Source organism: Scyliorhinus canicula, chromosome 10 (genome assembly GCF_902713615.1).
Source record: "Scyliorhinus canicula chromosome 10, sScyCan1.1, whole genome shotgun sequence".
Classification (NCBI taxonomy): Eukaryota; Metazoa; Chordata; class Chondrichthyes; order Carcharhiniformes; family Scyliorhinidae; genus Scyliorhinus; species Scyliorhinus canicula.
This window is the reverse complement of record NC_052155.1, coordinates 62,950,047-62,974,110: the sequence shown is the minus strand read 5'-3', so window position 1 is coordinate 62,974,110 and position 24,064 is coordinate 62,950,047. Positions and strand designations below refer to the sequence as shown.

Here is a 24,064-nt window from a genome sequence, read left to right as displayed (position 1 = left end):
TGGCCCTCACAGTCCCTGGTCATGGCCCTGACCTCCTCGGTGGAGTAGGGCAGGTTACGGGCCTTGATATACTGGAGAAGCCGGGTGACACCCGGGTGGCAGAGGTCATTGTGGATGACCCCGAGTCGGTCATCTTGCGCGCAAGCGCATGTGCCGCGGGACAGGGCATCTGGGGCTCATTGAGCTTCCCTGGACATTACACAATATCGTAATTATAGGAGGAGAGTTCGATCCTCCACCTCAAGATTTTATCGTTCTTGATCTTGCCCCGCTGTGTGTTGTCAAACATGAAGGCTACCGATCGTTGGTCGGTGACGAGGGTAAACCTCCTACCAGCGAAGTAGTGCCTCCAGTGCCAGTACAGCTTCCACAGTGGCGTGAGCTTCGTTTTCGACTGCGGAGTTGATGTGTTATCTGTGTTGGTCTTAGAGTTAATAGCTCTCTGGTACCATGGTGTGTTATCTGTGTTGGTCTAACATCGACTGCAACTGGATGCAGTAAAACAATAAACAGGCTTCCGACACAGGAGATGGTCCATGATGCATTTTGGAAGATCTAATTCAAGAGCGGACTATATGGTCAATGGAAGAGTCCTGGGGAAAATTGATGTACAGAGAGATCTGGGAGTTCAGGTCCATTGTACCCTGAAGGTGGCAACGCAGGCCGATAGAGTGGTCAAGAAGGCATACAGTATGCTTGCCTTCATCGGACGGGGCATTGAGTACAAGAATCGGCAGGTCATGTTACAGTTGTATAGGACTTTGGTTAGGCCACATTTGGAATACTGCATGCAGTTCTGGTCGCCACATTATCAGAAGGATGTGGATGCTTTAGAGAGGGCGCAGAGGAGGTTCACCAGGATGTTGCCTGGTATGGAGGGTGCTAGCTATGAAGAAAGGTTGAGTAGATTAGGATTGTTTTCATTGGAAAGACAAGAGGTTAAGGGGAGACCTGTTGAGGTCTACAAAATTGAGAGGTATGGAAAGGGTGGATAGCAACAAGCTTTTTCCAAGGGTGGGGGTGTCAATTACAAGGGGTCACGATTTCAAGGTGAGAGGGGGAAAGTTTAAGGGAGATGTGCGTGGAAAGTTTTTTATGCAGAGGGTGGTGGGTGCCTGGAACGCTTTGCCAGCAGAATTGGTAGAGGCGGGCACGATAGCATCATTTAAGATGCATCTGGACAGATATATGAACGGGCGGGGAACAGAGGGAAGTAGATCCTTGGAAAATAGGCAACAGGTTTAGATAAAGGATCTGGATCGGCGCAGGCTGGGAGGGCCAAAGGGCCTGTTCCTGTGCTGTAATGTTCTTTGTCCTTTGTTCTAACACTATTTTATTGAACTTTTTGATTGCTGTACATAATCTGCCATGGGTTGACACTCTATTAACCTAACTGATAACCTGCTACTGGCTTGACCAGACTAGTTCTCTATCACATGGTGATGATGTTCATTGGCCTGTGCACTGCGACTATCTCCCTAGCCGTGTCCTGTGAGAGAGGGAGAGCCTTAATGCCCTGTGGGCTTTATAGTGGTGGCATCCTGTCTGGTGATTGGTTGTTCTGTGTCGTGTGTGTTCATTGGTTATCCTGTGTGTCAATCACTGCCTGTCTGCATCTCATGATATACATGAGTGGATATTATGACAGGAGTGTTGAATCTCGGAGGCGTTGAGGGTTCGGGAGAAAAAGGCTATGGACCTGCCTGTCTGATTAAGGGTAGCGGCGAGGGCGACTTCTGTGCGTAGCTCTCCACCTGGAAAGGGATGGACTCGTTTACCGCGCACATCGGGACTTTGGCAATATCTGCCTTGATGCGGCTGAAGGCTTGGCGGGCCTCAGCCGCCAGTGGGAAGATGGTAGCATTGATCAGTGAGCGGGCTTTTTCCGCACAGTTGAGGACCCACTGGGCATAATAGGAAAAGAACCCAAGTCATCTTTTCAGGGCCTTAGGGCAGTGAGGGTGGCGGAGTTGCAGGAGGGGGTGCATACGATCAGGGTCGGGCCGTAGGACACCTTTTTCCATGACATAGCCGAGGATGGCTAGTCGGGTTGTGTGGAAAACACATTTCTCCTTGTTATAAGTGAGGTTGAGGGCTTGGGCGATTTGGAAAAACTTCTGAAGGTTGGCGTTGTGGTCCTGCTGGTCGTGGCCGCAGATGGTGACGTTGTCCAAGTACGGAAATGTGACCCGCAGCCCATACTGGTCCACCATTCGTTCCATCGTTCTTTGGAAGACCGAGACCCCGTTGGTGATGCCGAAGGGGACCCGGAGAAAGTGGAAGAGGCGGCCGTCTGCCTCAAAAGCCGTGTAGTGGCGGTCCTCCGGGCGGATTGGGAACTGGTGGTATGCGGACTTCAGATCCACCGTGGAGAACACCCGGTAGTGTGTAACCTGATTCACCATGTTCGCTCTCCATGGGAGGGGGTAGGCATCGAGGTGCGTGTACCGGTTAATGGTTTGGCTGTAGTCTACAACCATCTGGTTCTTTTCCTTGGTCCTGACGACCATCACGTGAGCTCTCCCTGGGCTATTACTGGCCTCGCTGATCCCTTCCCGCAAGAGTCGCTGGACCTCGGACCTGATAAAAGTCCTGTCCTGGATACTGTACTACCTGCTCCTGGTGGCAATGGGTTTACAGTCGGCGGTGAGATTTGCGAAGAGCGGCGGAGGCTCGACGTTCATGGTCGCGAGGCTACAAACGGTGAGAGGGGGTAGGGGCCCGCCGAACTTCAGGGTCAAGCTCCTGAGGTTACACTGGAAGTCCAGTCCCAACAGAAGAGGAGCGCAGAGATCAGGGAGTACATATAGTTTAAAGTTTGAGTATTCAACACCGTGTATCGCGAGGTTCGCGACAGTGTACCCCCGGATCTGCACTGAGTGCGATCCGGAAACGAGGGAGATTGTTTGAAGTGCAGGGGAGATTTGGAGCGAACAGCGCCTTACCGAGTCTGGGTGTACAAAGTTCTCCGTGCTCCCGGAGTCAAACAGGCAAGGCGTTTCGTGCCCATTGAACTGGACGGTCATCATGGAGTTCCTGAGGTGCTTTGGGCGTGACTGGTCGAGGGTGACAGTGCCGAGTTGCGGGTAGCCGGCGTGGTCAGAGGTGGTCGTGTGGTCCCAAGATGGCGGCCCCCGTCGGTCGCATGTGTCGGGCGGCGTTGAAGATGGCGGCCAAGATGGCGGCCCCCGTCGGTCGCACGTGTCAGGCGGCGATGAAGATGGCGGCCCCCATGAGTCGCACATGGCAAGCCACGTAGGAGACAGCGGCCAAGATGGCGACCTCCGTGAGCCGTACGTATTGTGTAGAGTCAGAAATGTCTTCCCCCACGGACAACACAAGGCGGGTGGCGCATCCAAAGGGGGCGGAGCCGGCAGGCACACAGCCACGCTGGGGTGCATGCGGGCCTGTGAGTCTGAGAGTCGGGCCTGTGATTTGGAGGACTTGGACATGCCAGGCAAACTTTGGCAAAGTGTTCTTTCTTGCCGCAGCCGCTACAGTTCGCGTTCCGAGCCGGGCAACGCTGCCTGGAGTGCTGGTGCTGGCCGCAGAAATAGCAGGGTAGCCCCCCCCCCCCCCCCCCCCCCCCCCGACCGGGTTGGGCGGGCACTCGCGCGGCACAGGCCTGGGGTACTCTCTGGTCGGGTGTCCACGAGGGGGTAACGTGGTCGGAGCGGAAAGCACTGAGGCTCTGAAGCTCTACTTGCAGGGAGGTGACTAGTTTTACCATTTCTTCTAGGTCGAGGGCGCCCTTCTTGAGCAGGCGCTGTCTGACCTAGTTTGACCGGACTCCAGCCACATAGGTGTCCCGGATGGCGAGTTCCGTGTGTTGTGAGGCCATGACGGCCTTGTAGTTGCAGCTTCGCACGAGTACTTTCAGGTCGCGTAGGTACTCCTCCAGCGATTCCCCGGGTCTTTGGCGGCGAGTGGTGAGGAGATGCCGCGTTTACACTTCATTCACCGGCGTCACGTATTGCCACTTCAGGATCGCGACTGTGTCTGCATATGTGGTTGCTTCCTCGATTTGCACGGATATTCGATGACTCACCCGGGCGTGGAGGAGGCTCAGCTTCTGTTCGTCAGTGACGGAGGGCGAGGTGGAGAGGTAGGCCTCGAAACATCAGAGTCAGCTGCCTGTGGGTCAAGTTTCTGGTTTGAGGGCTGCTTCCATCGCGATGTTGTAGCTGATTAAATTGATGCGACCATCAGTCCACACGAGACCGAGAGTTAAAGTGAACTGTGGCTTTAATCAGCTAGAACTGTGCCTGCCTGCGACTGCTCTGCACTGAGAGCCGCCTGCAGGGCAGCAGCTATATATACCTCCCCTCAAGTGGGCGGAGCCAGGGGCAGGGCCCAAAAGGGCACCAACCTGATACAAAGTGGTGTAATACAATACAATGGTACATAGGTGGAGCCCACAAGGGCAACAACATAGTACAATGCAATAGTGGTGAATGGCTGTCATAATACGGTTTGGGGTAAGTCAAATAAAACGACGGGGTGACTGGTGCTTATGTTCCCTATCTGAATGGGTATGGGAGCTGTCATATATCCTTATTGCATGTGGCCTGTGAATCCACTCATGGTGTCTGTGGTGGGCCATTTGTCCTGTTGAAACATGGTGGAGGAGTTTAAAGTGGTGCGGGGTCCTCCTGTGCCCCAAAGGAAATCGACTGTATGTCCCCGGACTGTGCCTGTAACTACTGGTCTGCTTGATATGTCCCACCGTGTGTCACAGACCCAAGTTGGGGAGTCTGAACACCGTCAATCTGTGGAGTTAAACACTAAGTCGTCTGAACGGGCGCTAACATTATGCATGGGCCGAACATTGTTCTTAGGTGGGGGATTTGGTTGTTGGTATCGTTGGTGGTTCAGGGGGGTTTGTCAGCAATCACAGGCGTAATATCCCATGTGACCACAATTGTAACAACACCGTGGTGCCTGTGCTCTGGGGTGCTGTCCCTAGTGTCTACCCTCATTTATCCATGCTGGGTCCTGGCTAGTCCTAACTGGGTGCATGTTTGCTTCTATATCGTCCTGATCTGTCTGTCGGTATAGGATTTGTTCCCATGCTCGAGAAAGTCATTTCAATACCCAAACCTCATTGTGTGTGTGGTCTGCGAGGTGGTAGTTTACACAAGCCTTTTGACCTGCGTCTGTGGCATGCGAGACTAAGGTGCGGGACCATTTAGTGGTGTCCTCCTCATTTAGGTGTGCACGGTTCAATTGACCATCGACTGCCATGAAATGAATCTATAGGCGACCAGCAAATGCGGCTGGATGTTCTCCCTTCTTTTGCCTGCAGTGATTTAAACCCTCGACTGGATCTCATTTGTTTTACCCTATGGCATATAATATATCTGTTTTCATTTCCTATAGGTTCCTCCTGCTCCATTTTGGGGTTCACGCAAAGCTGACCTTACAGACTGGCTAAGGCTGATAACTATTAACTTTGCTAGTTAGCTGGGCGACCTGTTGTTCTGTTTCCTCTCTAACCAGACTGCGCGCTGTGTGTCTTGGCAGGCTTTATCACACTGGGTCTGGAAGCTACTGAGGTGAACTAGACAAGATTGATGTGCACGTTTTACATTGGCCATTTCCTTATCCTTAGCTGCTAACTGTTCCCGGAGTTGCTCAATTATCTTCTTGCTTTCGTTACTGTTTCCCTCGTTGTTTTCTTCCTTCTCAATTAACTGTCTTCACAACCTCCTCTGTGCCTCGCAACTGTGCCAAACAGGACACAATTGCCTTCGGTTTTCTGACTTTCCCTACATTTTTCTTGTGGCCCTCGCTTAGAATATCCCACCTAGTCTGTCCTATCTTTCCTGGACCTGACTCATCATTCAGGCAAAAATTCGACCAAAGGGGCCATGCTTTTCCCTTTAAGTATTTACTTAACTCTTCCTCCAGTATGGGGCATTGCTCTGCTCTGTGGCCGCTGCGACCTTGGATTCCTGTGGATTCATCAATCTTTCCATTGCTTTAGTGGCCATTGCTTCTCGTATCTCTTTATCTACTTTTAATTTGGGACAGGGGAATAAGGCGGTGATTTGAACAGCGGGTATGGCTTAAGCTATTTTCCGGCTCACAATCCCTCGATAGTGGTACACAATTCTAACGAGTTTACCTTACTCTTCCTGTTAGGTATGCATGTGGGTTAGTACACACTTCCAAAATTCAGTTATTTGGTCGATATAGGACTTGCACTTGTGGTTCTTTTTCTTTCTCGCAATTGGATTCAAAGTTTGTGGTCTCTCTCGGAGTGACAAAGTCACTTCTAATCGAGTCCCATCAAGAGGTCGCCAATAATATTGGTGTTTTTCCCACCCAACAATACCAATAATGTTGCTCTGCTTCGGTCCCAACAGCGTCGCCAATACTGTGGGTATTTCTAATTATCTTAGTGAACCATAAGCCTTGCCTTATATCAATCAAATGACCATGCAACCAGTTAGTTAGTTCAAAAGATGGTTTATTTACACACACAAGAGTTATCTCAACATGCAAACGCAATATCTACTACGAGTTAAACTACAACTATCAGCTACAATAACCTATACTTAACTTCAGGGCGACCAGCACTGTGCAAATAGATAAGGCCTTTATCTGGATTTCACTTGGCTGGTTCGAAAAAAGTGGCTCTGTCTCTGCTGGGCTCATCCGTCAGGTAGCGATCGTTGGTCCTCAAGTTGGCTGGCTGTTCCTGCTACAATTGGGTTGGCACAGGCCGGATCCAAAAGAGACAGAACGCATGGCTGTGCTCTCTTTTATCCCTCTGGGATTTCGCGCTCTTTGGGGCGGTTCTTAACCTTGGACCCAATCGTTCGACAGGGCTCTGATCACTGTCTTCGATTTGGGCCAATAAACGGGCGGGTGCCTTGGTGGCTGGGCGGGTCCTTAGCGGTCATTGACCTTGGCAGTTGTGCTTTCTGAGTAAGGGGAGTGGCGCCGATCAGTCTGTGGCTGTACCGGTTGCTTGATTGGAGTTCTATTGTTTTGGGATTGGGCCATTAAAATGCAAACGAGCAGGGTTTTCGATCAGGTCTGGTTACCTGTGTTTTAGATACACATAGGCTGTGTGTCTGTCTGAGACTTGGGTTGGCCATAATCCATGGTCCTTTGCAGGTGACCATCTTAGATGGCTACAAGATATGCCAGGAAGGGACAACTGAGACACACCCGTCCTGCAGAAAGCCCCTGGACAAATCTCCAGGTGGATTACATTAGGCCACTCCCACTGTGAGGAAATGGGTTCAAATATTTTCTAATCATTATTAACACTTTCACCAAATGGGTCGAGGCATTTCCTACCCGCACCAACACAGCAAAGACAACAGCTAAGATCATTGCCCACTAGATATTCACACGTTGGGGTCTTCCCTGCAGCATAGAATCGGACCAAGGGACTCACTTCACAGGGAGGGTTATGCAGAATATAATGGCTATATTCTGGAACAAACAGAACTTCCATATAGCATACCACCCCCAGTCCAGAGGCATTGTGGAAAGGATAAACCAAATTGATAATTCGGAAAACTGTACAACAAAACAATACTACCTGGGATATAGTGCTTTACTTTGCCCTAATAATAATTAGAAACACAGTTTCTAGCTCTACTGACTTTACCCCTCACACACTCATGACAGGCAGGCCTATGAAGGGGGTAGAATATCTACTGGGACTCAAAAAAGACAGTGCAGCAGATCACTGAAAATATTAAAGCGGCCCAACTGGCTGCTGCCGTCCGACTGGTAGAAAGAAGTAGAGTAAAGCCTACTTTAATAAAAAGGTCCCCCCAGTAGAATACACAGTCGGGCAGCCAGTCATGATCTCGCTGTACAATCTGAGCTCTTTCCTATTCCCCAAATTTGCTGGCCCCCACACCATTGCAGACAAGGTAAGCCCCTCAATCTACAAAATAGCATATACTCAGGGCAAGACTGGTTGGTTCCACATAAACCAGCTCAAGGCCTCCGGAGCCCAATGTAGCCACACTCACCAGATTGCACAGGCAATGGGAGAAGACGACACTCCGCTCCCCCATTCCACCTACTCGCACCAAACTTGAATTTGAACAACACAACCTTATTGACCTATGCACATTAAACGATTGGCGTCACTGACAGGACCTCCCTCATTCACGCAGTAGTATTGCTTCAACTAGCCTAACCCCGCAACACCAACAGCCCACGGTTACTCTCACCCCCCAATCTCTTTTATGGACACAAGATCGCACAAGGCGATTGGTTAGAATCGAAGAGGGACTGGAGGATCAGGGTGCAGTAACCCTGAATCCAATGAACACATCTAACTGGCAGACGCGGGTCTGGTGATCGGGAGAGGCAAGTGATTCCATGATGAGCCTCTCTTAGGGGTATTACAAGTACAACTGCAGAGCGCAGTTTTCTGAGGTGTGTGGAGCACAACATTCTGAGGTGTCCAGATGATAACAATCTGACGCCTCCCTACAAGCAAGGTACATGATTTTCTGATGGAACCTGCCCTATCTTCTGTGCTCCACGCACACTCCCGTGCTTTTAACCTTTGTCTCTCTACCCCTTCTCTTTTCTTCCCGCAAGTTATTTGCAACTTGAACTGTCTTACGCCTTCTCACTGATCATCATCTAAGGCATCTTTATTTTCAGCACCAAACCACACTGTGCCACCCACAGTTCTATATCTGCTCCTATTTCTGACATTCACGCCCATCACAGACCGCCGAACTATACTGCAAAGTTTGCCTTACACATCTCCTACGCATCGTCACAACTGCTCTTCACTAATCAGAGCAATTTTTATGTTCACTATCTGTCCGCGTTTTCACTGCTCAGATCTATTGTTATGTTCATTGCCCGGATGCTTTTTCACTGGTCAGATTTATGGTTATATTCATTTGTGGACAGATCCATTATTATATTTACTATCTGAGCATTTTTTAATGATCAGAGGTACTGTTACATTTACATCTGGATATGTTTCAATCTCTGCTTTGGCACAGCAGGGACCTCCCCATCTATCAGATAACTGGCCCAGCCAATGGTTCACTGATTGTATCTACAGTCTGTCGTTGGATATCCACAGTTCGTTATTGCTGCCTGGATGCCATCACAACCTTGGTCACCATCACAACCTTTCTGTTCCGACCTAGGAGGTGACCCCCTCCTGGGAATACACAGCCGTCCTGTTCTTCGACACTCGGGTAGTGGAGTAACAGCATTTCCCCCGTCCTACCTGGGGACCCCACACATTCTTCACCTGCCCCGACCCACAGGCACCTCTCTTACCCCCACACAATTCCCTTTGACTCCCACTATCTGGAATGGCTACTTATACACATTACCTGGGCAGGTCTTAACCCACTAACACTTACCCCATACCCCACGGTTTGGTTGTGGGATGAAACATCACTTCCCTGACGTTTTAAACCTCGTTCTCTTTCTTCCCCTCTTCTTAGAGGCCCCTTAGGACCGATCCCACATGCTATTTACACTTAAAATGTATTGATCATTGCTGCTACACAAAATCGAGCTGCCCTAAAATTCGGCCCTTTAAGTAAACCTCTGTGCTCCTGCGGCAAAACTTTATAAAACCAACCGCCCTGAAATCCGGCCAGTTAAAACAAAACCTCAATCATTGCATAGTTGTGCTCCAGATGGACGTGTTCGAAGACAGTTTCCGACCACTCCAAACCTCAGCCATAGAAAGGCTGTGTTGGTTTCAAAATATATTTTAAAAGAAAAAGGGGGGTGTCACGCATAGTAACAATTTGTGACAATTTAAAAATAATAGACATTGGGCGTGCAATAATAACAAAAACTATGCTTGATCGCCCCAGGATACCCACAGACGACAAACATAGGATGAACCCTGGAATCATCATCATCACAATTCTCATCACTTATTATTAAGTGCTCTTTTTTAAAAAAAGATTAATTTATTGCTTTGATGTTTCTTTATTTTTGCGAAGCAATTTGCTTATTTTCTACATTGTGATCTTTTTTTGGAATTCATGGATCTTATCTGCTCATTGATTACTTGAGTGAGAAAAAAATTGGAAATGTCAGGTAAGATTCAACTAAATGGGAACAAGGACCCACAGTGAGCACATATAGCCGCATGTTTCCCGGCAACGCCGAGAAACACATGGTAATACAACGTCATTCTCGTCAAGGTGCCTCAGTGGGGAACAGGTAGCCGAGACCGCACATGGCACAGTTTTCTACACCAAGGAGCTCTACTCTCCGATCTCTGAGGCCCCCGACCCCCAACGTGACGCCCTCAAGCCCAAACACACTATGGAAGTGTCCCCCCCACGCGGCCTCAGCAAGCACTACCCCCAACATCCGCACAGGGTATCTCCAGCCGATAATCAGCAAACAAAAAATGTCAGCTTGGCAGTGACAACCTGACAGTGCCCCTTCCAACTGGCACTGCCAGGCTGACACTGCCAGAGTGCCCAGATGGCACCAGCAGTGCTAAGGTACCATCCTCCCAAAGGGCATGCACCTGGGGGCCTCCAATCCCCTGGGAGACCCCCACGAGTGCTGATCTGGCTGGTCTCCGTTTGTGGGGACCAATGCTGAACGACGCTCGCCCAAGGTCTCTGAGATGAAGGGGATAGGTCCCGCCTCGAGTAACTCAGGAACCTGCACATGAAAGTGACATTAGCTGTCTTGCTTTAATATGCAGATTTGCTCAAAAATGAGCCTGTCCAAAATGGGCAGGATTTACATTGCAACGTCTCGTGTTATTGCGTTGGATCATGCCAGCCGGGCAGATCCCAGGAGCGGGGACTCCTAGCTTCTATTGGCCACACTGCCCTGCGGCGGGCTCCTTTTTGGGTGCAGGGTAGCCGTTGCATCGGGCCTGTCATCTCCCATGCAAAAAGGTTGCACAAACTTGATTTATACTATCTAGTAATACAAATAATCCACTTACCCTTCTTTGTGCCATCTCCCTGACCAGAATGGCGTCTTTCTATTGGTCGTTCTTGTCCTTTGAGATCTTGTTTGCTTCTAAATGTTGGGGCATCACTCCACTTGGTTTCCCGTTGCGTGTATCCACTTGAAATACTCTGGAAAGTTTTTAAACCATGGTTACTTACAATAATAGGCCTCATCATTCATTTAACTGAAAGGCTGCTGGAAGAAAAACAAAGGGCGCAATTTAATCAAAAGGTTTCTAAGTGTGGTAGTAAGCGTGAACTCAGCTCGGCCTGGGGAGGCTGTGACCACTATAAAACATATAATCGGTCCACCTATTGAGGCCCTGAGGCCTCTCACCGCAAATCCTCTCACTGCAAGCCATTAGACGCCACCGGAGCGTGGCGACTCTCTGAGCGCTCTCTCACACAGATCCTCTTTTTACATCTCCTGTAACCGTACTAATCTCTTAAAACTCAATTCTAACACAAACACTATCACTAACCTTTCTATTTTATGTTTTCTCGTAGGTTTGAAGATCCTCTGAGGCCTGTGGATTGGACCTAATGACCCGACCCAACCTGGCAGTACTCCTCACACGACCCGACCTGGAAGTTGAAGGGACCCAAACCGGAAGTGCGGCCCTGACCTCGATTTCACCTGACTCGGACCTCGGAGGGCCTGACCTGGCCTTGGAACTGACGCCAGCCCCCGGACCACCCAATCCAGCTGTTGGAAATCCTGACCCGGCCCCCAACCATGAGACCCGTCCCGACTTGACCTAGAGAGGCCTGATCAGTGATCAACTTACCAAAGGATGGAGGAAAGAAGAATCCATGTGGATGCAAGGCCATGCCTACTCCAAGGGCCGATTCCAGGAGCATCCGACCAGACCACCAAGGAGGGAGGAGAACACGGGGCCTGGACCAACCTGACTCAGAAAGTCCCTGCCTGCGACCCAAGACCCCCAAAATGGCGGAGGCACCATGCGAGGACCCGAACGCGCCGGAAAATATTCTCGTACTCACAGGACGCCGGGACCCGACCAGACCGCAAACATGCTCCCCCAGCAACCCCACAACCAGCACCTGGGAACCTGCCAGATGCTAACCCGAAGACGAAACCAATGTCCTGGCCCCGCCAGATGCAACCACCTGCCTTCCACAAGGTCAGACTTCTCTCATCAGATCTCGGCCCCATCCAGAAGCAGCCGCCAACTGAGGAAGCGATGAAAACTTGGCGGTCTGCAGGTGAGACTAAAGCAATGTGGCTTCAAGACTTCTCTTCCCGGCATACTGCTGGCAAATGTCCAAGTGATCAAAAACAAGCTGGAAGAACTTAACGCTAGACGTACCTCTCATAGTGAAGTAAGAGACTGCTGTGTGCTCTGTTTCACAGAGGAATGGCTCACCCTACCTCATCGGACTGTGGCATACAACCTAAAGGCTTCTCAATTCACCGGACGGATCGCATCTCGTCATCAGGCAAAACGAAGGGTGGAGGAGTTTGCCTCCTCATCATCTCCTCCTGGATGCACACCACTAGTCACCGGCTGCCATCCTGAAACAGACTCATTTATCCCCACTCTGTGCCTTCTACCAGTCAGCCAACCCTCTATCTGTGATATGGTACGAATTAAGTAATGGTATGATGGGAAATCTGGTCAATGGGAAGACCGGTCAAAATGTTTGATACAATGTAAGAAAAGCTGACTTTGCATGACCTAAAGCCTGAATAAGATCAGAAACGGTCGAGCTGTTCCTAAATGCCTGGGCTCCGCAAATTCTGATAAGACTAACTCGTCATAACCCAAAGCAGTCTAAATACAACAAGATAGGGCCAGAGCAAGTCTCCTCCGACTCTTGAACATTCCATCCAAGGACAAAATAATGATCTGGGTGATGGGACAGAGTCCTGAAAGGTCAGCAAGGTGACGCCTGTTTTATGATATTGCTTATGTTTGTACTTCTGATCGAATTCCTGACCAAGCTGTAGTCACATAATCTTGATTCTGATAATGTATAAATGCTGAGCGGATTCTCTGTGAAAGCGCGGACTTGAGAAGGAAACAGCAGTTTGTACTGACTGCTGCCTGACTTCAAGTTTCAGCCATTTCTGCATGCAGTTGTAATTCGTAAATAAAGCCTTGTTTTGTTTTCTTAACGAGCGTTGTTGAATCTTTCTATCACAGTCCAGAAGCGGGAAAAATATTGACTTCATTATATCCTTGCCAGGATCTTACCCGTATCAGACCAAGCTAGAGTCACAGACTAGCTTTACAGACTCTCTTTGGTTGTGGCAAGGCCTAAACAACATAACGGGTTACAAAGCAAAGGCGAGCAGTATCTCCAGCAGCAGGCACCTCTCCCCGATGAACTCAATGCATTCTACCCCTGTTGACTGCCCCAGCAGCCCCGGATACACCCATACCCACCGTCACAGCTTCCAAAGACACATCGGCCTTCCTGAAAGTGAACCCCGGAGGGCGACTAGTCCAGACGGGGTCCCTGGTCATGCACTCAGATCCTGCACGAACCAGCTGGCAGATGTGTTCGCGGACATCTTCAAATTCTCCCTACTCCGTTCCCAGGTCCCCACCTGCTTCAAAAACCAGGCAATGTGCCTCACTGACTACTATCCAGTGGCCCTGACATCAATTGTAGTGAAGTGCTTCGAGAGGTAGGTCATGAGGTACATCAACTCCATACTCCCGCAATGCTTAGATCCACATAATTTGCATACCGCCACAACTGGTCCACAGGAGACGCATCTTCCTTGCCCTACACTCATCCCTGGAGCATCTCGACAACAAGGACCCCTACATCAGAATCCAATTTATTGACTGCAGCTCCGCCTTCAACACCATAATCCAAACCAAGCTCATATCAAAGCTCCAAAACCTAGGACTTGGCTCCTCACTCTGCAACTGGATCCTCGACCTTCTGACCCATAGACCACAGTCAGTACGAATAAACAACAACACCTCCTCCATGATAGTCCTCAATACCGGGACCCCGCAAGACTGCATACTTAGCCCCCTACTATACTCCCTAAATACACATGACTGCATAGCAAAATTTGGCTCCAACCTCATCTACAGGTTTGCTGACGACATGACCATAGTGGGTCAGATCTCGAACAACATCGAGTCAGAATACAGGAGGGAGATAGAGAACCTAGTGGAGTGGCAAAACAACAACAATCTCTCCCTCAATGCCAGCAAAATTAGAGAGCTGATCATTGACTTCAGAAAGCAAAGTATTGTACACACTCCAGTCTGCATCAACAGGGCCGAGTTGGAGATGGTTGACAGCTCCAAATTCCTAGGGATGCACATCACCAAAAATCTGTCCTGGTCCGCCCACTTGGACGCACCACCAAGAAAGCACAACTGCATCTTTACTTACTTAGGAAACTAAGGAAATTCAGCATGTCCACATTGACTCTTACCAACTTTTACAGGTGCACCATAGAAAGCTATCCTATCTGGCTGCATCATAGCCTGGTATGGCAACTGTTCGGCCCAAGACCACATGAAAATTCAGAGAGTTGTGAACACCGCCCAGTCCATCACACAAACCCTCCTCCAATCCATTGGCGCCATCTACACCTCCCACTGCCTCGGGAAAGTGGGCAGCATAATCAAAGACCTCTCCCACTTGGCTTACTCACTCTACCAACTTCTTCCATTGGACAGGAGATACTAAAGTCTGAGAATATGTACGAGATTCAAAAACAGCTTCTTCCCCGCTGTTACCACATGCCTAAATTATCCTCTTATGGACTGATCTGATTAATACTACACTCTTGTATGCTTCACCCGATGCTGGTGTATATGTACTTACAATGTGTGTACCTTGTGTTGCCCTTTTACATATTTCCTTTCATTTACTAAATGATCTTTCTGAGCTGAACACAGAAAAATACGTTATACTGTACCTCGGTACACATGACAATAAACATATCCAATCCAATCCAAAATCATGGTTCCGCTTACTGATTCACCAGGACCGCACTTACCAGAGCCCTGCCAACAAGGGAGAGCAGCACTAAATCTGATCCCGCATAGCCAACCCAGTCAGCTCGCAACCATGCTGCCGAGATGACCAGATCCGCGATTCGGTGATGCCAACCTGGGCAGACTATTGGAAGTGGAAGAGGCCAGATGGGATGCCCTGTTCCCCCAAGGATCACAGCCACAGGGCAGGCACTGCCACCTGGGAGGAAATGGCAACAGCAGTCAGCTCGAGGACTGTGACCAGGTGGACCAGCATCCAGTGCCACAAGAAAGTCAATGACCACCGAGCCACTCAGGTAGGTTGCTACTAGACCCCAAACACCTGCCCCCCACATACTCTCCTTCCCCATATTCCCCAATGCCCACCCTCCCCAGACTCACCATCGTCCCCCCCAAACTCCCCAAACCCCCCCACAAATAATTATGCGCATGGTGAACAATGCCCCTTCTGTGTCCCCTCAGGAGAATTTGGCCTACAAGCGACAAGAGAAGGCCCAGACGGGTGGCAGTGTCGCTCCTATGAGGAAAGCCCTGGATGTCACAGGGGTGGCCTAGGACAGAGTGTAGAGGTGAGGATCCACCGGCCCCAACCCAGGTGGCCTGTCAAACGTGAATTGTAAATGTCATACAGACTGACCTATCCCTCCCACTGACCACATGTCCATTCTCCCTTAGGACCTGCAGCCAAAAGTGCCGGCCCATCTGGGGTGGTTCCCTCCCCCTCCACCACCAAGAGAACTCCGAGGATGCCCCCATCATAGTCATAGCGCAGCTATCATCCTCACACTCCAACAGTACAGAGACACACACCTCGGTGGGCAAGTAGTGGAAAGGCTTCTGGGGCACATTTTGGTGAGCACCACACATTTGCCGATGCACCTGAGGTGGAGACAGGAAAGCCCAGGTGAGACAGCAGTCGGAGGTCTACTGGATCCCAGGACCCAGCTGAGTCTCAGCCAGATGCTGAGCCTCTGGAACAGGTTTACCCGGAGCTGATGCAGATGATAGGGTGAAGCTGTGAGATTCAGAGGGGGGTGTTAGCAACACTCCAGCAGGTCCATAGATGATTTGAGGAGTCCGAGAGGCTACGGGTGGATAAGTTGGCAATGCATGACACCAAGGCCAACACTGCTAGGGTGGTGACTGCAGTGGAGTGCCTGGTGCATGGCGTTGATAGCGTGAGTGGAGATGTCCAAGGTGTGGCTCAGTCGGTGACGGCCATGGCTGAGTGCCTTGACTGTATGTCCCAGTCACTCAGCACCAGGTGGACCTTAAATGATGCGCTGCAGAGCATGTCCCAGTCCCAGGTGGGCAGTGCTGAGGCACTGCACAGCATGCACTGTCACTGGGGGATGTGTCCCAGTCACTAAGGGGCATCGCTGAGTGAATCAACACCATGCTGCAGACATTGAGGAGCTGCCAGGGCTGGCAGAGCCAGATGGCGCAGGGACAGCCAGGGCTCAATCCAGCTGCCCCTCCATCCTGGGTTGAATACCTGGGCACTATGGGCACCAACTGTGAAGGGGCGCAAGGTGTCAAACTGGAGCCATCCTACCGAGTGTCGACAGAGTCCACCCACTCCCCCGAGTTCAAACCCCCTGATGACAGCGCGTCTCGCATTCAGCACCCGGTACGGTGCAGCAAGGTAGTTATGTGCCACTGGCAAGTGCATCGTGACCCCCTGGCCCCAGAGCCCCTAGAGGACGTCCACCAGGGGAATCAAAGGTGACAGGACTTGGAAAGCAGCAGGTTACTCCACCTCTGATATGCATTTTGGAGATACACTGAAACACGCGGTAGAGCATGGAAGGCTGAGCACGTCAAAGATCACTGAGAGGGTACTAGAGGGGGAGGGGGGGCTGCGGTGTAGGGGGTAAGGGGTGTGTGTGGGAAAGGGTAGGGGGAGGATCTGAGAGAGGTGGGGCGAGTGGGGTGGCACCATAGGGAGAGTTGGGCAGAAGGGACAGTTATGTCAATCATTAAATCTGCTGAACTCGACCAAAATGACACCAGTGGCACTTTCTTCCGCAATGCAGGACGAGCACCAATCCCATGCCCCATCTCCCCAGACATGGAGGTCCTGAGCTCCTCTCCCCCCGCCCCCCATCCCTACCTCTGGCACACCGCGTGCAGGTGATGGGTGTGAACAAGCACTCAGTAGACAAGCAGAGGCCAGACTATGGCATTAAATGAGGAGCTCCAGCACACAGTCTCTGAGGGATATCATAAGCCCCTGCTCTTGACCGTAACCTGCTGACAGTGTGAGGGTAGGAATTGGGGTGGGAGGGGTGGAGGAGGATGGTGAAGGATGGAGGGAGAAGTATAAGGGGATAGTGGTGGGAAGGGGGGCGGGGAGAGGGGACATGATGGACAAGAACACGTCTTATGTCAAGTGGACGGGAATGAGGCCTCCCTGACCCTCTGGGCTTGCCGGATCCTCACTGTTTCCACCTGTACTCCATCCTCCGGCTGGCCCTACAGGTCCTCCCCAAACTCGTCCTCCAGCCCCTCCGGATCTGGCGACTCATCATTCTCAGAGGTGACCACATGTTCCTCCCTCACCATCTCCAGCACGTCGCTTCGCTGATGTCCCAGTACACAGTAGACCACCACAAACCGGGTGACCCTCCCGGGGTGGGGGGGGGGGGGGGGGGGGGGGTGTCCTGCAGTGCACCACCAGAGTAGTTGGAGCATCATAACGCATTTTGAGGAGTCCAATTCGCTGCTCAATGACATTCGGGGTGGCCACATGGCCATCCTTGTATCGGGTCTCTGCATCGGTCACTGGCACCCGTACTGGCGTCATTAGCTTGTTCCTTAGCAGGTACCCCTTGTCCCCCAAGAGCGAACTAGACATGCTTGGGTGGTCATCAAAGAGGCCGGTGATGTCTGACTGCCCCAGGATGTAGCTGTCGTGCACACTTCCTGGGAAGCGTGCACACACGTGCATGATCTGCAGGTGATGGTCGCACATGAGCTGGATGTTCAGGGAATCAAACTCCTTCCTGTTATGTAGGGCGCTGCAAGACAGCCCAATGAGCGCATGGTGACATGCGTGCCATCTATTACCCTCCTGGACCTGGGGCATCCCGGTGATGATGGAGAATCCTGCTCCCCTGGCATCTTGTTGGGCCTATTCCATGACAAAGATGTTGCCAGGGCCAACAGGAACTTCACGGATGTACTTGTGGACTGTAGTTTGTGAGATGCCACACAAATCTCTGCTCGAACCCTAGAATTATCCTGAGGCATATAGATTCAGGGCTGTGCTGACCTAGACGGTCACCGGGAGTGAATATCCTCCTCCTCCATGTGATCCTAAGTCCACAAGGACTTGGCACAGATGCCACACTGACCCCTCCTTGTGGAGGCGGAGCTTCCTGTGACACACGCTGTTTGTCATCTGTTCAAAATATTTGTGATGCCTGTATACCTTGGGCCGCCACGGACCTCCCCCTCGTGGTCCTTCCGTGGCTTGATGGGCAGCCGCATCCTCAGAGTCCGGGGTGGGCTCTGAACATGGGCCACTGCCTCGAGCCTCTGTCAACGCTGTTGCAGCTGCCTTCTCCGGCATCTGGCTTCCCAGTCTGCCAGCAGCACCACTAGGGCAAGTTGTGCGAGGTCCAAGATATCGTCCATCCCGTGCAATATCTGCAAAGGATTGGTGAGGGTGTGAGACTGACAACCAATGGTGTCCACGACCCTCCATGCCCCCTATTGTTCTTCCCACCCACCCCCAATCCGGCTGCAGTTGCATCACCCCAGACCCTGTACCCCAGATACATGCACGTAATGTTACCTGGACTGAGCGCTGGACCCTCCCCGGTGCAAACACCCACTCTTTGGTCAGGGAGATGTTCCCGGTGGTGAGGCCCAGCCTCTGGGTGATCGGTATTGGGCGCTGCATCCCACAGTGTTCAGGCATAGTAAACAGGCATCACGGTCTGATTGTGATGCTGGGCAATAGCTCCCACTTGCCATTTGCAGGCCTATCCACAGGGATCCACATGGGGGATCCCAGGCCATGGCTGGCAATCCCTCCGCGCCTTCTTCCCCTGATGGCGCCTCACCCCGACCGAGGCAGGCCCTCTGGTGGCTCCCCCGGCCCCCTCCTAGCCTCAGGGCAACATCCCCAGTGCCCATGGGCTCTTTGCCTGTGAGAAAAATGGCTACTACTTTCTCGGGTCACTGCAGCAGCATTCCTGCCAGCTTTGCATTTTTAAAAACGTGTACTAATATAATAATAATAATCGGTGTCTGCATAACCATTTGTTGGGGAGACTGTTAGATCATAGGAGGCCGTTAGATAGGGGTTTACCCCCATTAATTGTATAGAGACTGTGCTTAAGTGGTGATTATTGGTTTCTCACCACATTACGGCAGGATCCTGATTTCGCCAACAGGAGCAGGCAGGTTAGATAGCACACAGATCGGTGCCCGGCTTGTTTCTCGGTTTTGGTCTCTCTCACAATTTAACGGCCTTGTCATGCTCTCGCTTAAACGCAATGCATCCATTAAATCATGCCCAAAGTTACAAGACAGGGAAATAATTTGGAGAGCTCAAACAAAATCCTTTTTAAACATATCCATTGCCTTCACTTCCAATTTATGAACAGCAACAAGTACCTTTAATCCTGCCACTGCAATCAGTGATACAGGGGTAGTTCAAATTTTCCATCTGCCACAATGCTGCCATTGTCTAACATTTTGCAATTTTCAATTTAATGAAGTTGGTAAATTGTGGGTTACTACTGATGATCCTCGTTACATGTTCACCAATTTTCTTTTATGGAAGAGAACCTGCTACCCTTGCTCTGGCCTACTTATCATTCCAGTCTCTCATGTTTTGGTTGACAGAGGCTTGGATTTTCTATCTCCCCTGTGGCATGCTTTCTGGTGGTGGAGGTAACTCGCCTTGGCCGCTGGCAAGAACATCTGGTTCCATCAAGATTCATGGGTGTTTTGTATGGCTTGGCCATTCCGCCATTGGAGGACCCACCACATGGGGTCACCTTCAATGAAACCAGAGGTTTCCTGCTGGTGTGAAGTGCTGGAAAACCTGCCCACGGTATTATTTTGCCTTCTCAGGTTACCTAGGTTTCGGGAAAAAAGTATGTTTGCCAGTGATTCCACATCTCAAAAATAAATAAAAAGGAATTACAGATTTGCACAATGCCCCCAATTAAGCCTGAACGCTCGCAACAATAACATTGGCTGAAAAGATGCTCCAGAAATCTTGGTGAAGCTTCATCGCTCACCATTTTTAAGGACCATATCCGACTGCAACTTCAGGCATGTGCACACACGTAAACATGGAAATTAGGAAGTTACTGTTTGAGTTGCCATGCACCTCCAAAAGATTTGCTTCATCCATACCTTGTCGACAGACTTGCATTCAAATAAAAGGATATGTAGTTATTGTACTTACCCATTAGATACTCTCACATTGAAAATAGTTACATCTTGTCCATTCAAGTGTAAGTTTAAATCAGCATTGTAAACCTTAATATCAAAATACCCCTCTGGCACTGAAAATTTACTTTTAAATATATGGAATCGTATATCTTCAGATTTTAATTATTATGAATTTTCTTCTTTGTGTTTGTAATGTTTGCATATGTAAGTTGGTTGAGTTGGGGGGGGGGGTGGAGGGGGATCAGTAGAGGGTAGGGGGAGTAGGATGCTTGGCGGTATGGGTGGGGGCTACCAAGCTAGCTGGGTGGGCTAGCTTTCGGAAGCACAGTAGCAGATGATAGGTTTGTTGATGTGGGTTGGGATTATTATTTTGTTATGGTGTGCGAGGGAAAGGGAGGGAAGTGGGAAAAGATCTGCACACAGGGGAGGGGTTGACCAATGGCGACAGAGTGGAGGTCGATGGCAGTGGCCTGGAGAGGCATGGGACGCGGGCTGGAGGTTGGCCTAGGAAGGGTTATGGTTGATCGGTGGGGGGCGGGGTTGGCGGCCTGGCTGAACACATGGGCCGGGTCAGAAAATCGCCGGGGGGGTGGGGGGGCGGTCTGCCCCTTTTCCGGTCACCAGAGAATTGCCCCCCCTCCCCGGTGATTCGCCACGTGCGTTGGGCCGAGTGGCTGCCGAAATAGGCCGAATCCCGCCGCTGCGTTCACGTGTGGTCCTACCCGGCGGGACCTCGGCGTTCATCCTACGGGGGGCGGCCTGGTTGGGGGGGGGGGGCGGGGGATCCGACCCCGGGGGGGCCTCCACCATGGCCTGGCCCGCGATCGGGGTCCACCAATTGGAGGGCCGGCTTCTCCTGGTGGGGGCCTATTTTATTCCGCGCCGGGCCCCTGTAACTCTCCGTCATGTTGTGTCAGGGCCGATGCGGAGAAGGCATCAAGCGTGCATGTACGAGTTCACACCGGTCGTAACGTGCATGCGCGAATTCACGACAGCCGCAGCGCACATGCGCAGACCTGTGGCGCCCCTTTGACACCGGTATCGACAGCTGGAGCTGCCCGAGTCGCTCCAGTGCCATGCTGGCCCCTGTGAGGCGCAGGATCGCTGATCCTGAGGGCCTGATGATGCCGTCGGAAAACATGACGGCGTTTTTACGACGCCCTCAACACTTAGCCTCAGGATCAAAGAATCCCGCCCCCTAACCTTTGGACACTAAGAAGCAATTTAGCATGCCCAATCCACCTATCCTGCAAATATTTGGACTGAGGGAGGAAACCGAAGTTCCCAGAAGAAACCCACTTAGACATGGGGAGAATGTACAAAATCCACACAGTCACCCAAGGTCAGATTTGAACCCTGGTACCGTGAGGCAGCAGTGCTAACCACTGTGCCACTGTATCATGGAACACAAGACAAAGTGAGTAGTAATTATAGTACTAAACACATAAAGCGTTGGTCCAGAGTACATCTCAAGAGCAAAATAAAGGTCAGCAGAGTCTTAAAGCCAAATAGCTGAAGGTGTTAATAGCAGAGTGTCAGTGCTGCTGAAAGCAAAAACAGAATCATAGAATTTACAGTGCAGAAGGAGGCCATTCGGCCCATCGGCCCTTGGAAAGGGCACCTTAATTAAGCTCACACCTCCACCCTATCCCCTTAACCCAGTAACCCCACCTAACCTTGTTTGGACACTAAGGGCAATTTAACATGGTCAACCCACCTGAGAGAATAAGAGACTGGCACTTGGGGGAAATAAATTCAAAATGGAGGACAGAGTTCATGGCCTGAAGTTGTTGAACTCAATGTTGTGTCCAGAAGGGTGTAATGTACCCAGTTGGAAGATTTGTGTTCCTTCAGTTTACATTGGGCCTCACTAGAGTAGGGGCTGGTTTAGCACAGGGGGCTAAACAGCTGGCTTGCAATGCAGAACAATGCCAGCAGCGCGGGTTCAATTCCCGTACCAGCGTCCCCAAACAGGCACCGGAATGTGGCGACTGGAGGCTTTTCACAGTAAGTTCATTGAAGCCTACTTGTGACAATAAACAATTATTATTATTAATATCATAACACTGTAGCAAGGACAGGAATTGACCACTAGAGCAAGATGGTGAATTGGGAATGCGTTTGGTCTCCCATATGTACAGGAGACTGCATTGTGAGCAGCGAATATAATAGATTAAATTGAAAGAAATAGAGCTGAATCGCTGCTTCACCTTGGACAGTGAGAAGGGAAGCAGTAAAGGAGCAGGTGTTACGCATCCTATGATTACATGGGAAGGTGCCATGGGAAGGCTATCAGGTATTGTGGGTGACAGATGAGTAGAACAAGGTGTTATGGAGAGAAGGCAGATGGTCTATTCGGAATGCTGACAAGGGATTGGAGACAAAGATGTATTTGGTGGCATATTTCTGACCTCGGCTGGTTACAATGTTCCAGTGAAGCCCAACGCAAGTTGCAATGATGAGAGTCTAATATAGATGGGCTGGTCAGACGAGCAGAATAGTGGCAAATGGAATTTAACCCTGAAAAGCAAATCCTGGGGTGATGCATTTTGAGAGGACTACCAAGGTCAGGGAAGACAAGATGAACGGTCGGAGGCTAGAAGTACAGAGGACCAGTGGGATCTTGGAGTGCATGTCCATAAGTACCTGAAGGCAGCAGGATAGGTAGATAAGGTTGTTAAAAAGGTAGATGGGAAGCTTTCCTTTATTAGCCGAGGTATAGAATATAAGAGCAGGGAGATTATGACAGAACTGTATAAAACGCTTGTGAGGCCACAGCTAAAGTATTGTGCGCAGCTCTGGTCGACACACTATAGGAAGGATGTGATTGCACTAGAAAGGGCACAGAGGAGATTCACCAGCTTGTTGCCTGAGCTGGAGTGTTTCAGCTACGAAGAGAGGCTGGTTATTCTCCTCAGAGCAGAGGTTGAGGAGGGATCTGATCGAGATGTATTAAATTATGAAGGATATAAGGTAGGTAGGAAGAAATGTTTCCCCTTAGTTGAGGGCTCAATAACCAGGAGGCATTGAGACAAGCACGAGATTTAGAGGGATTTTGAGGAAAACCTTTTTCACCCAGAAGGTGGTGGAAATCTGAAACCCACTGCCTGAAAGGGTGGTAGAAACAGGAACATTTAAGAAGCATTGAGAGGCAACATTATGAACCAAGTGCTGGAAAATGGGATTAGAGTAGATAGTGCTTGATGGCCTGAAGACATGATGGGCTGATGGGCCTCTTTCTGTGATGTAAAACACTATGAATATAGAGGGTTGAGGTGGGTAGAGGGCGTAGGTTGGAATGGAGAGCATGATGGCCATGAGGATGTGGGTAAAGTGTAAAGTGGTTTGGGTTAGCATGGATGGGGCATGAGAAGTGTGGAGAGGGTCAGAGATTGTGAGGAATGAGAGCTAAAGGGCTATTTTTCAATGTATTGCTTTTTTAGTTCTGGAATACAGAGGCAGGCATTTTGATCAGCCAGGCCTGCACTTGGCAACCTCTGCACTCATTCCGTAAGGGGAGTGGTGCAGGAGGAAACAGTGCCAACTCCACCACCCTGGAATTAAAATCACAAATTCCCGGCCACTTTCAGCCGGTTTGGGTTTACAGAGCCAAGAAACATCTCAGCACTATGCTCTTGACCCACATGCGATAATCCAGGCCCATAAATTAAATAGGTTCTCCACTCTTTTAAAAACTTCTGATGTGTG

General features: G+C 50.5%; 1 protein-coding gene across 6 annotated transcripts in view; it reads right to left on the bottom strand.

Moving 5' to 3' along the window:
• gra (granulito) overlaps positions 1-24,064 on the bottom strand; it is a 325,500-nt gene that overhangs the window by 103,131 nt on the left and 198,305 nt on the right. For all 6 annotated transcript variants that reach the window (XM_038809070.1, XM_038809071.1, XM_038809074.1 and 3 more), the window contains one exon: positions 10,940-11,075. In XM_038809070.1, the coding sequence (XP_038664998.1) occupies positions 10,940-11,075 (136 nt within the window). The remainder of the gene's footprint in view (positions 1-10,939; positions 11,076-24,064) is intronic.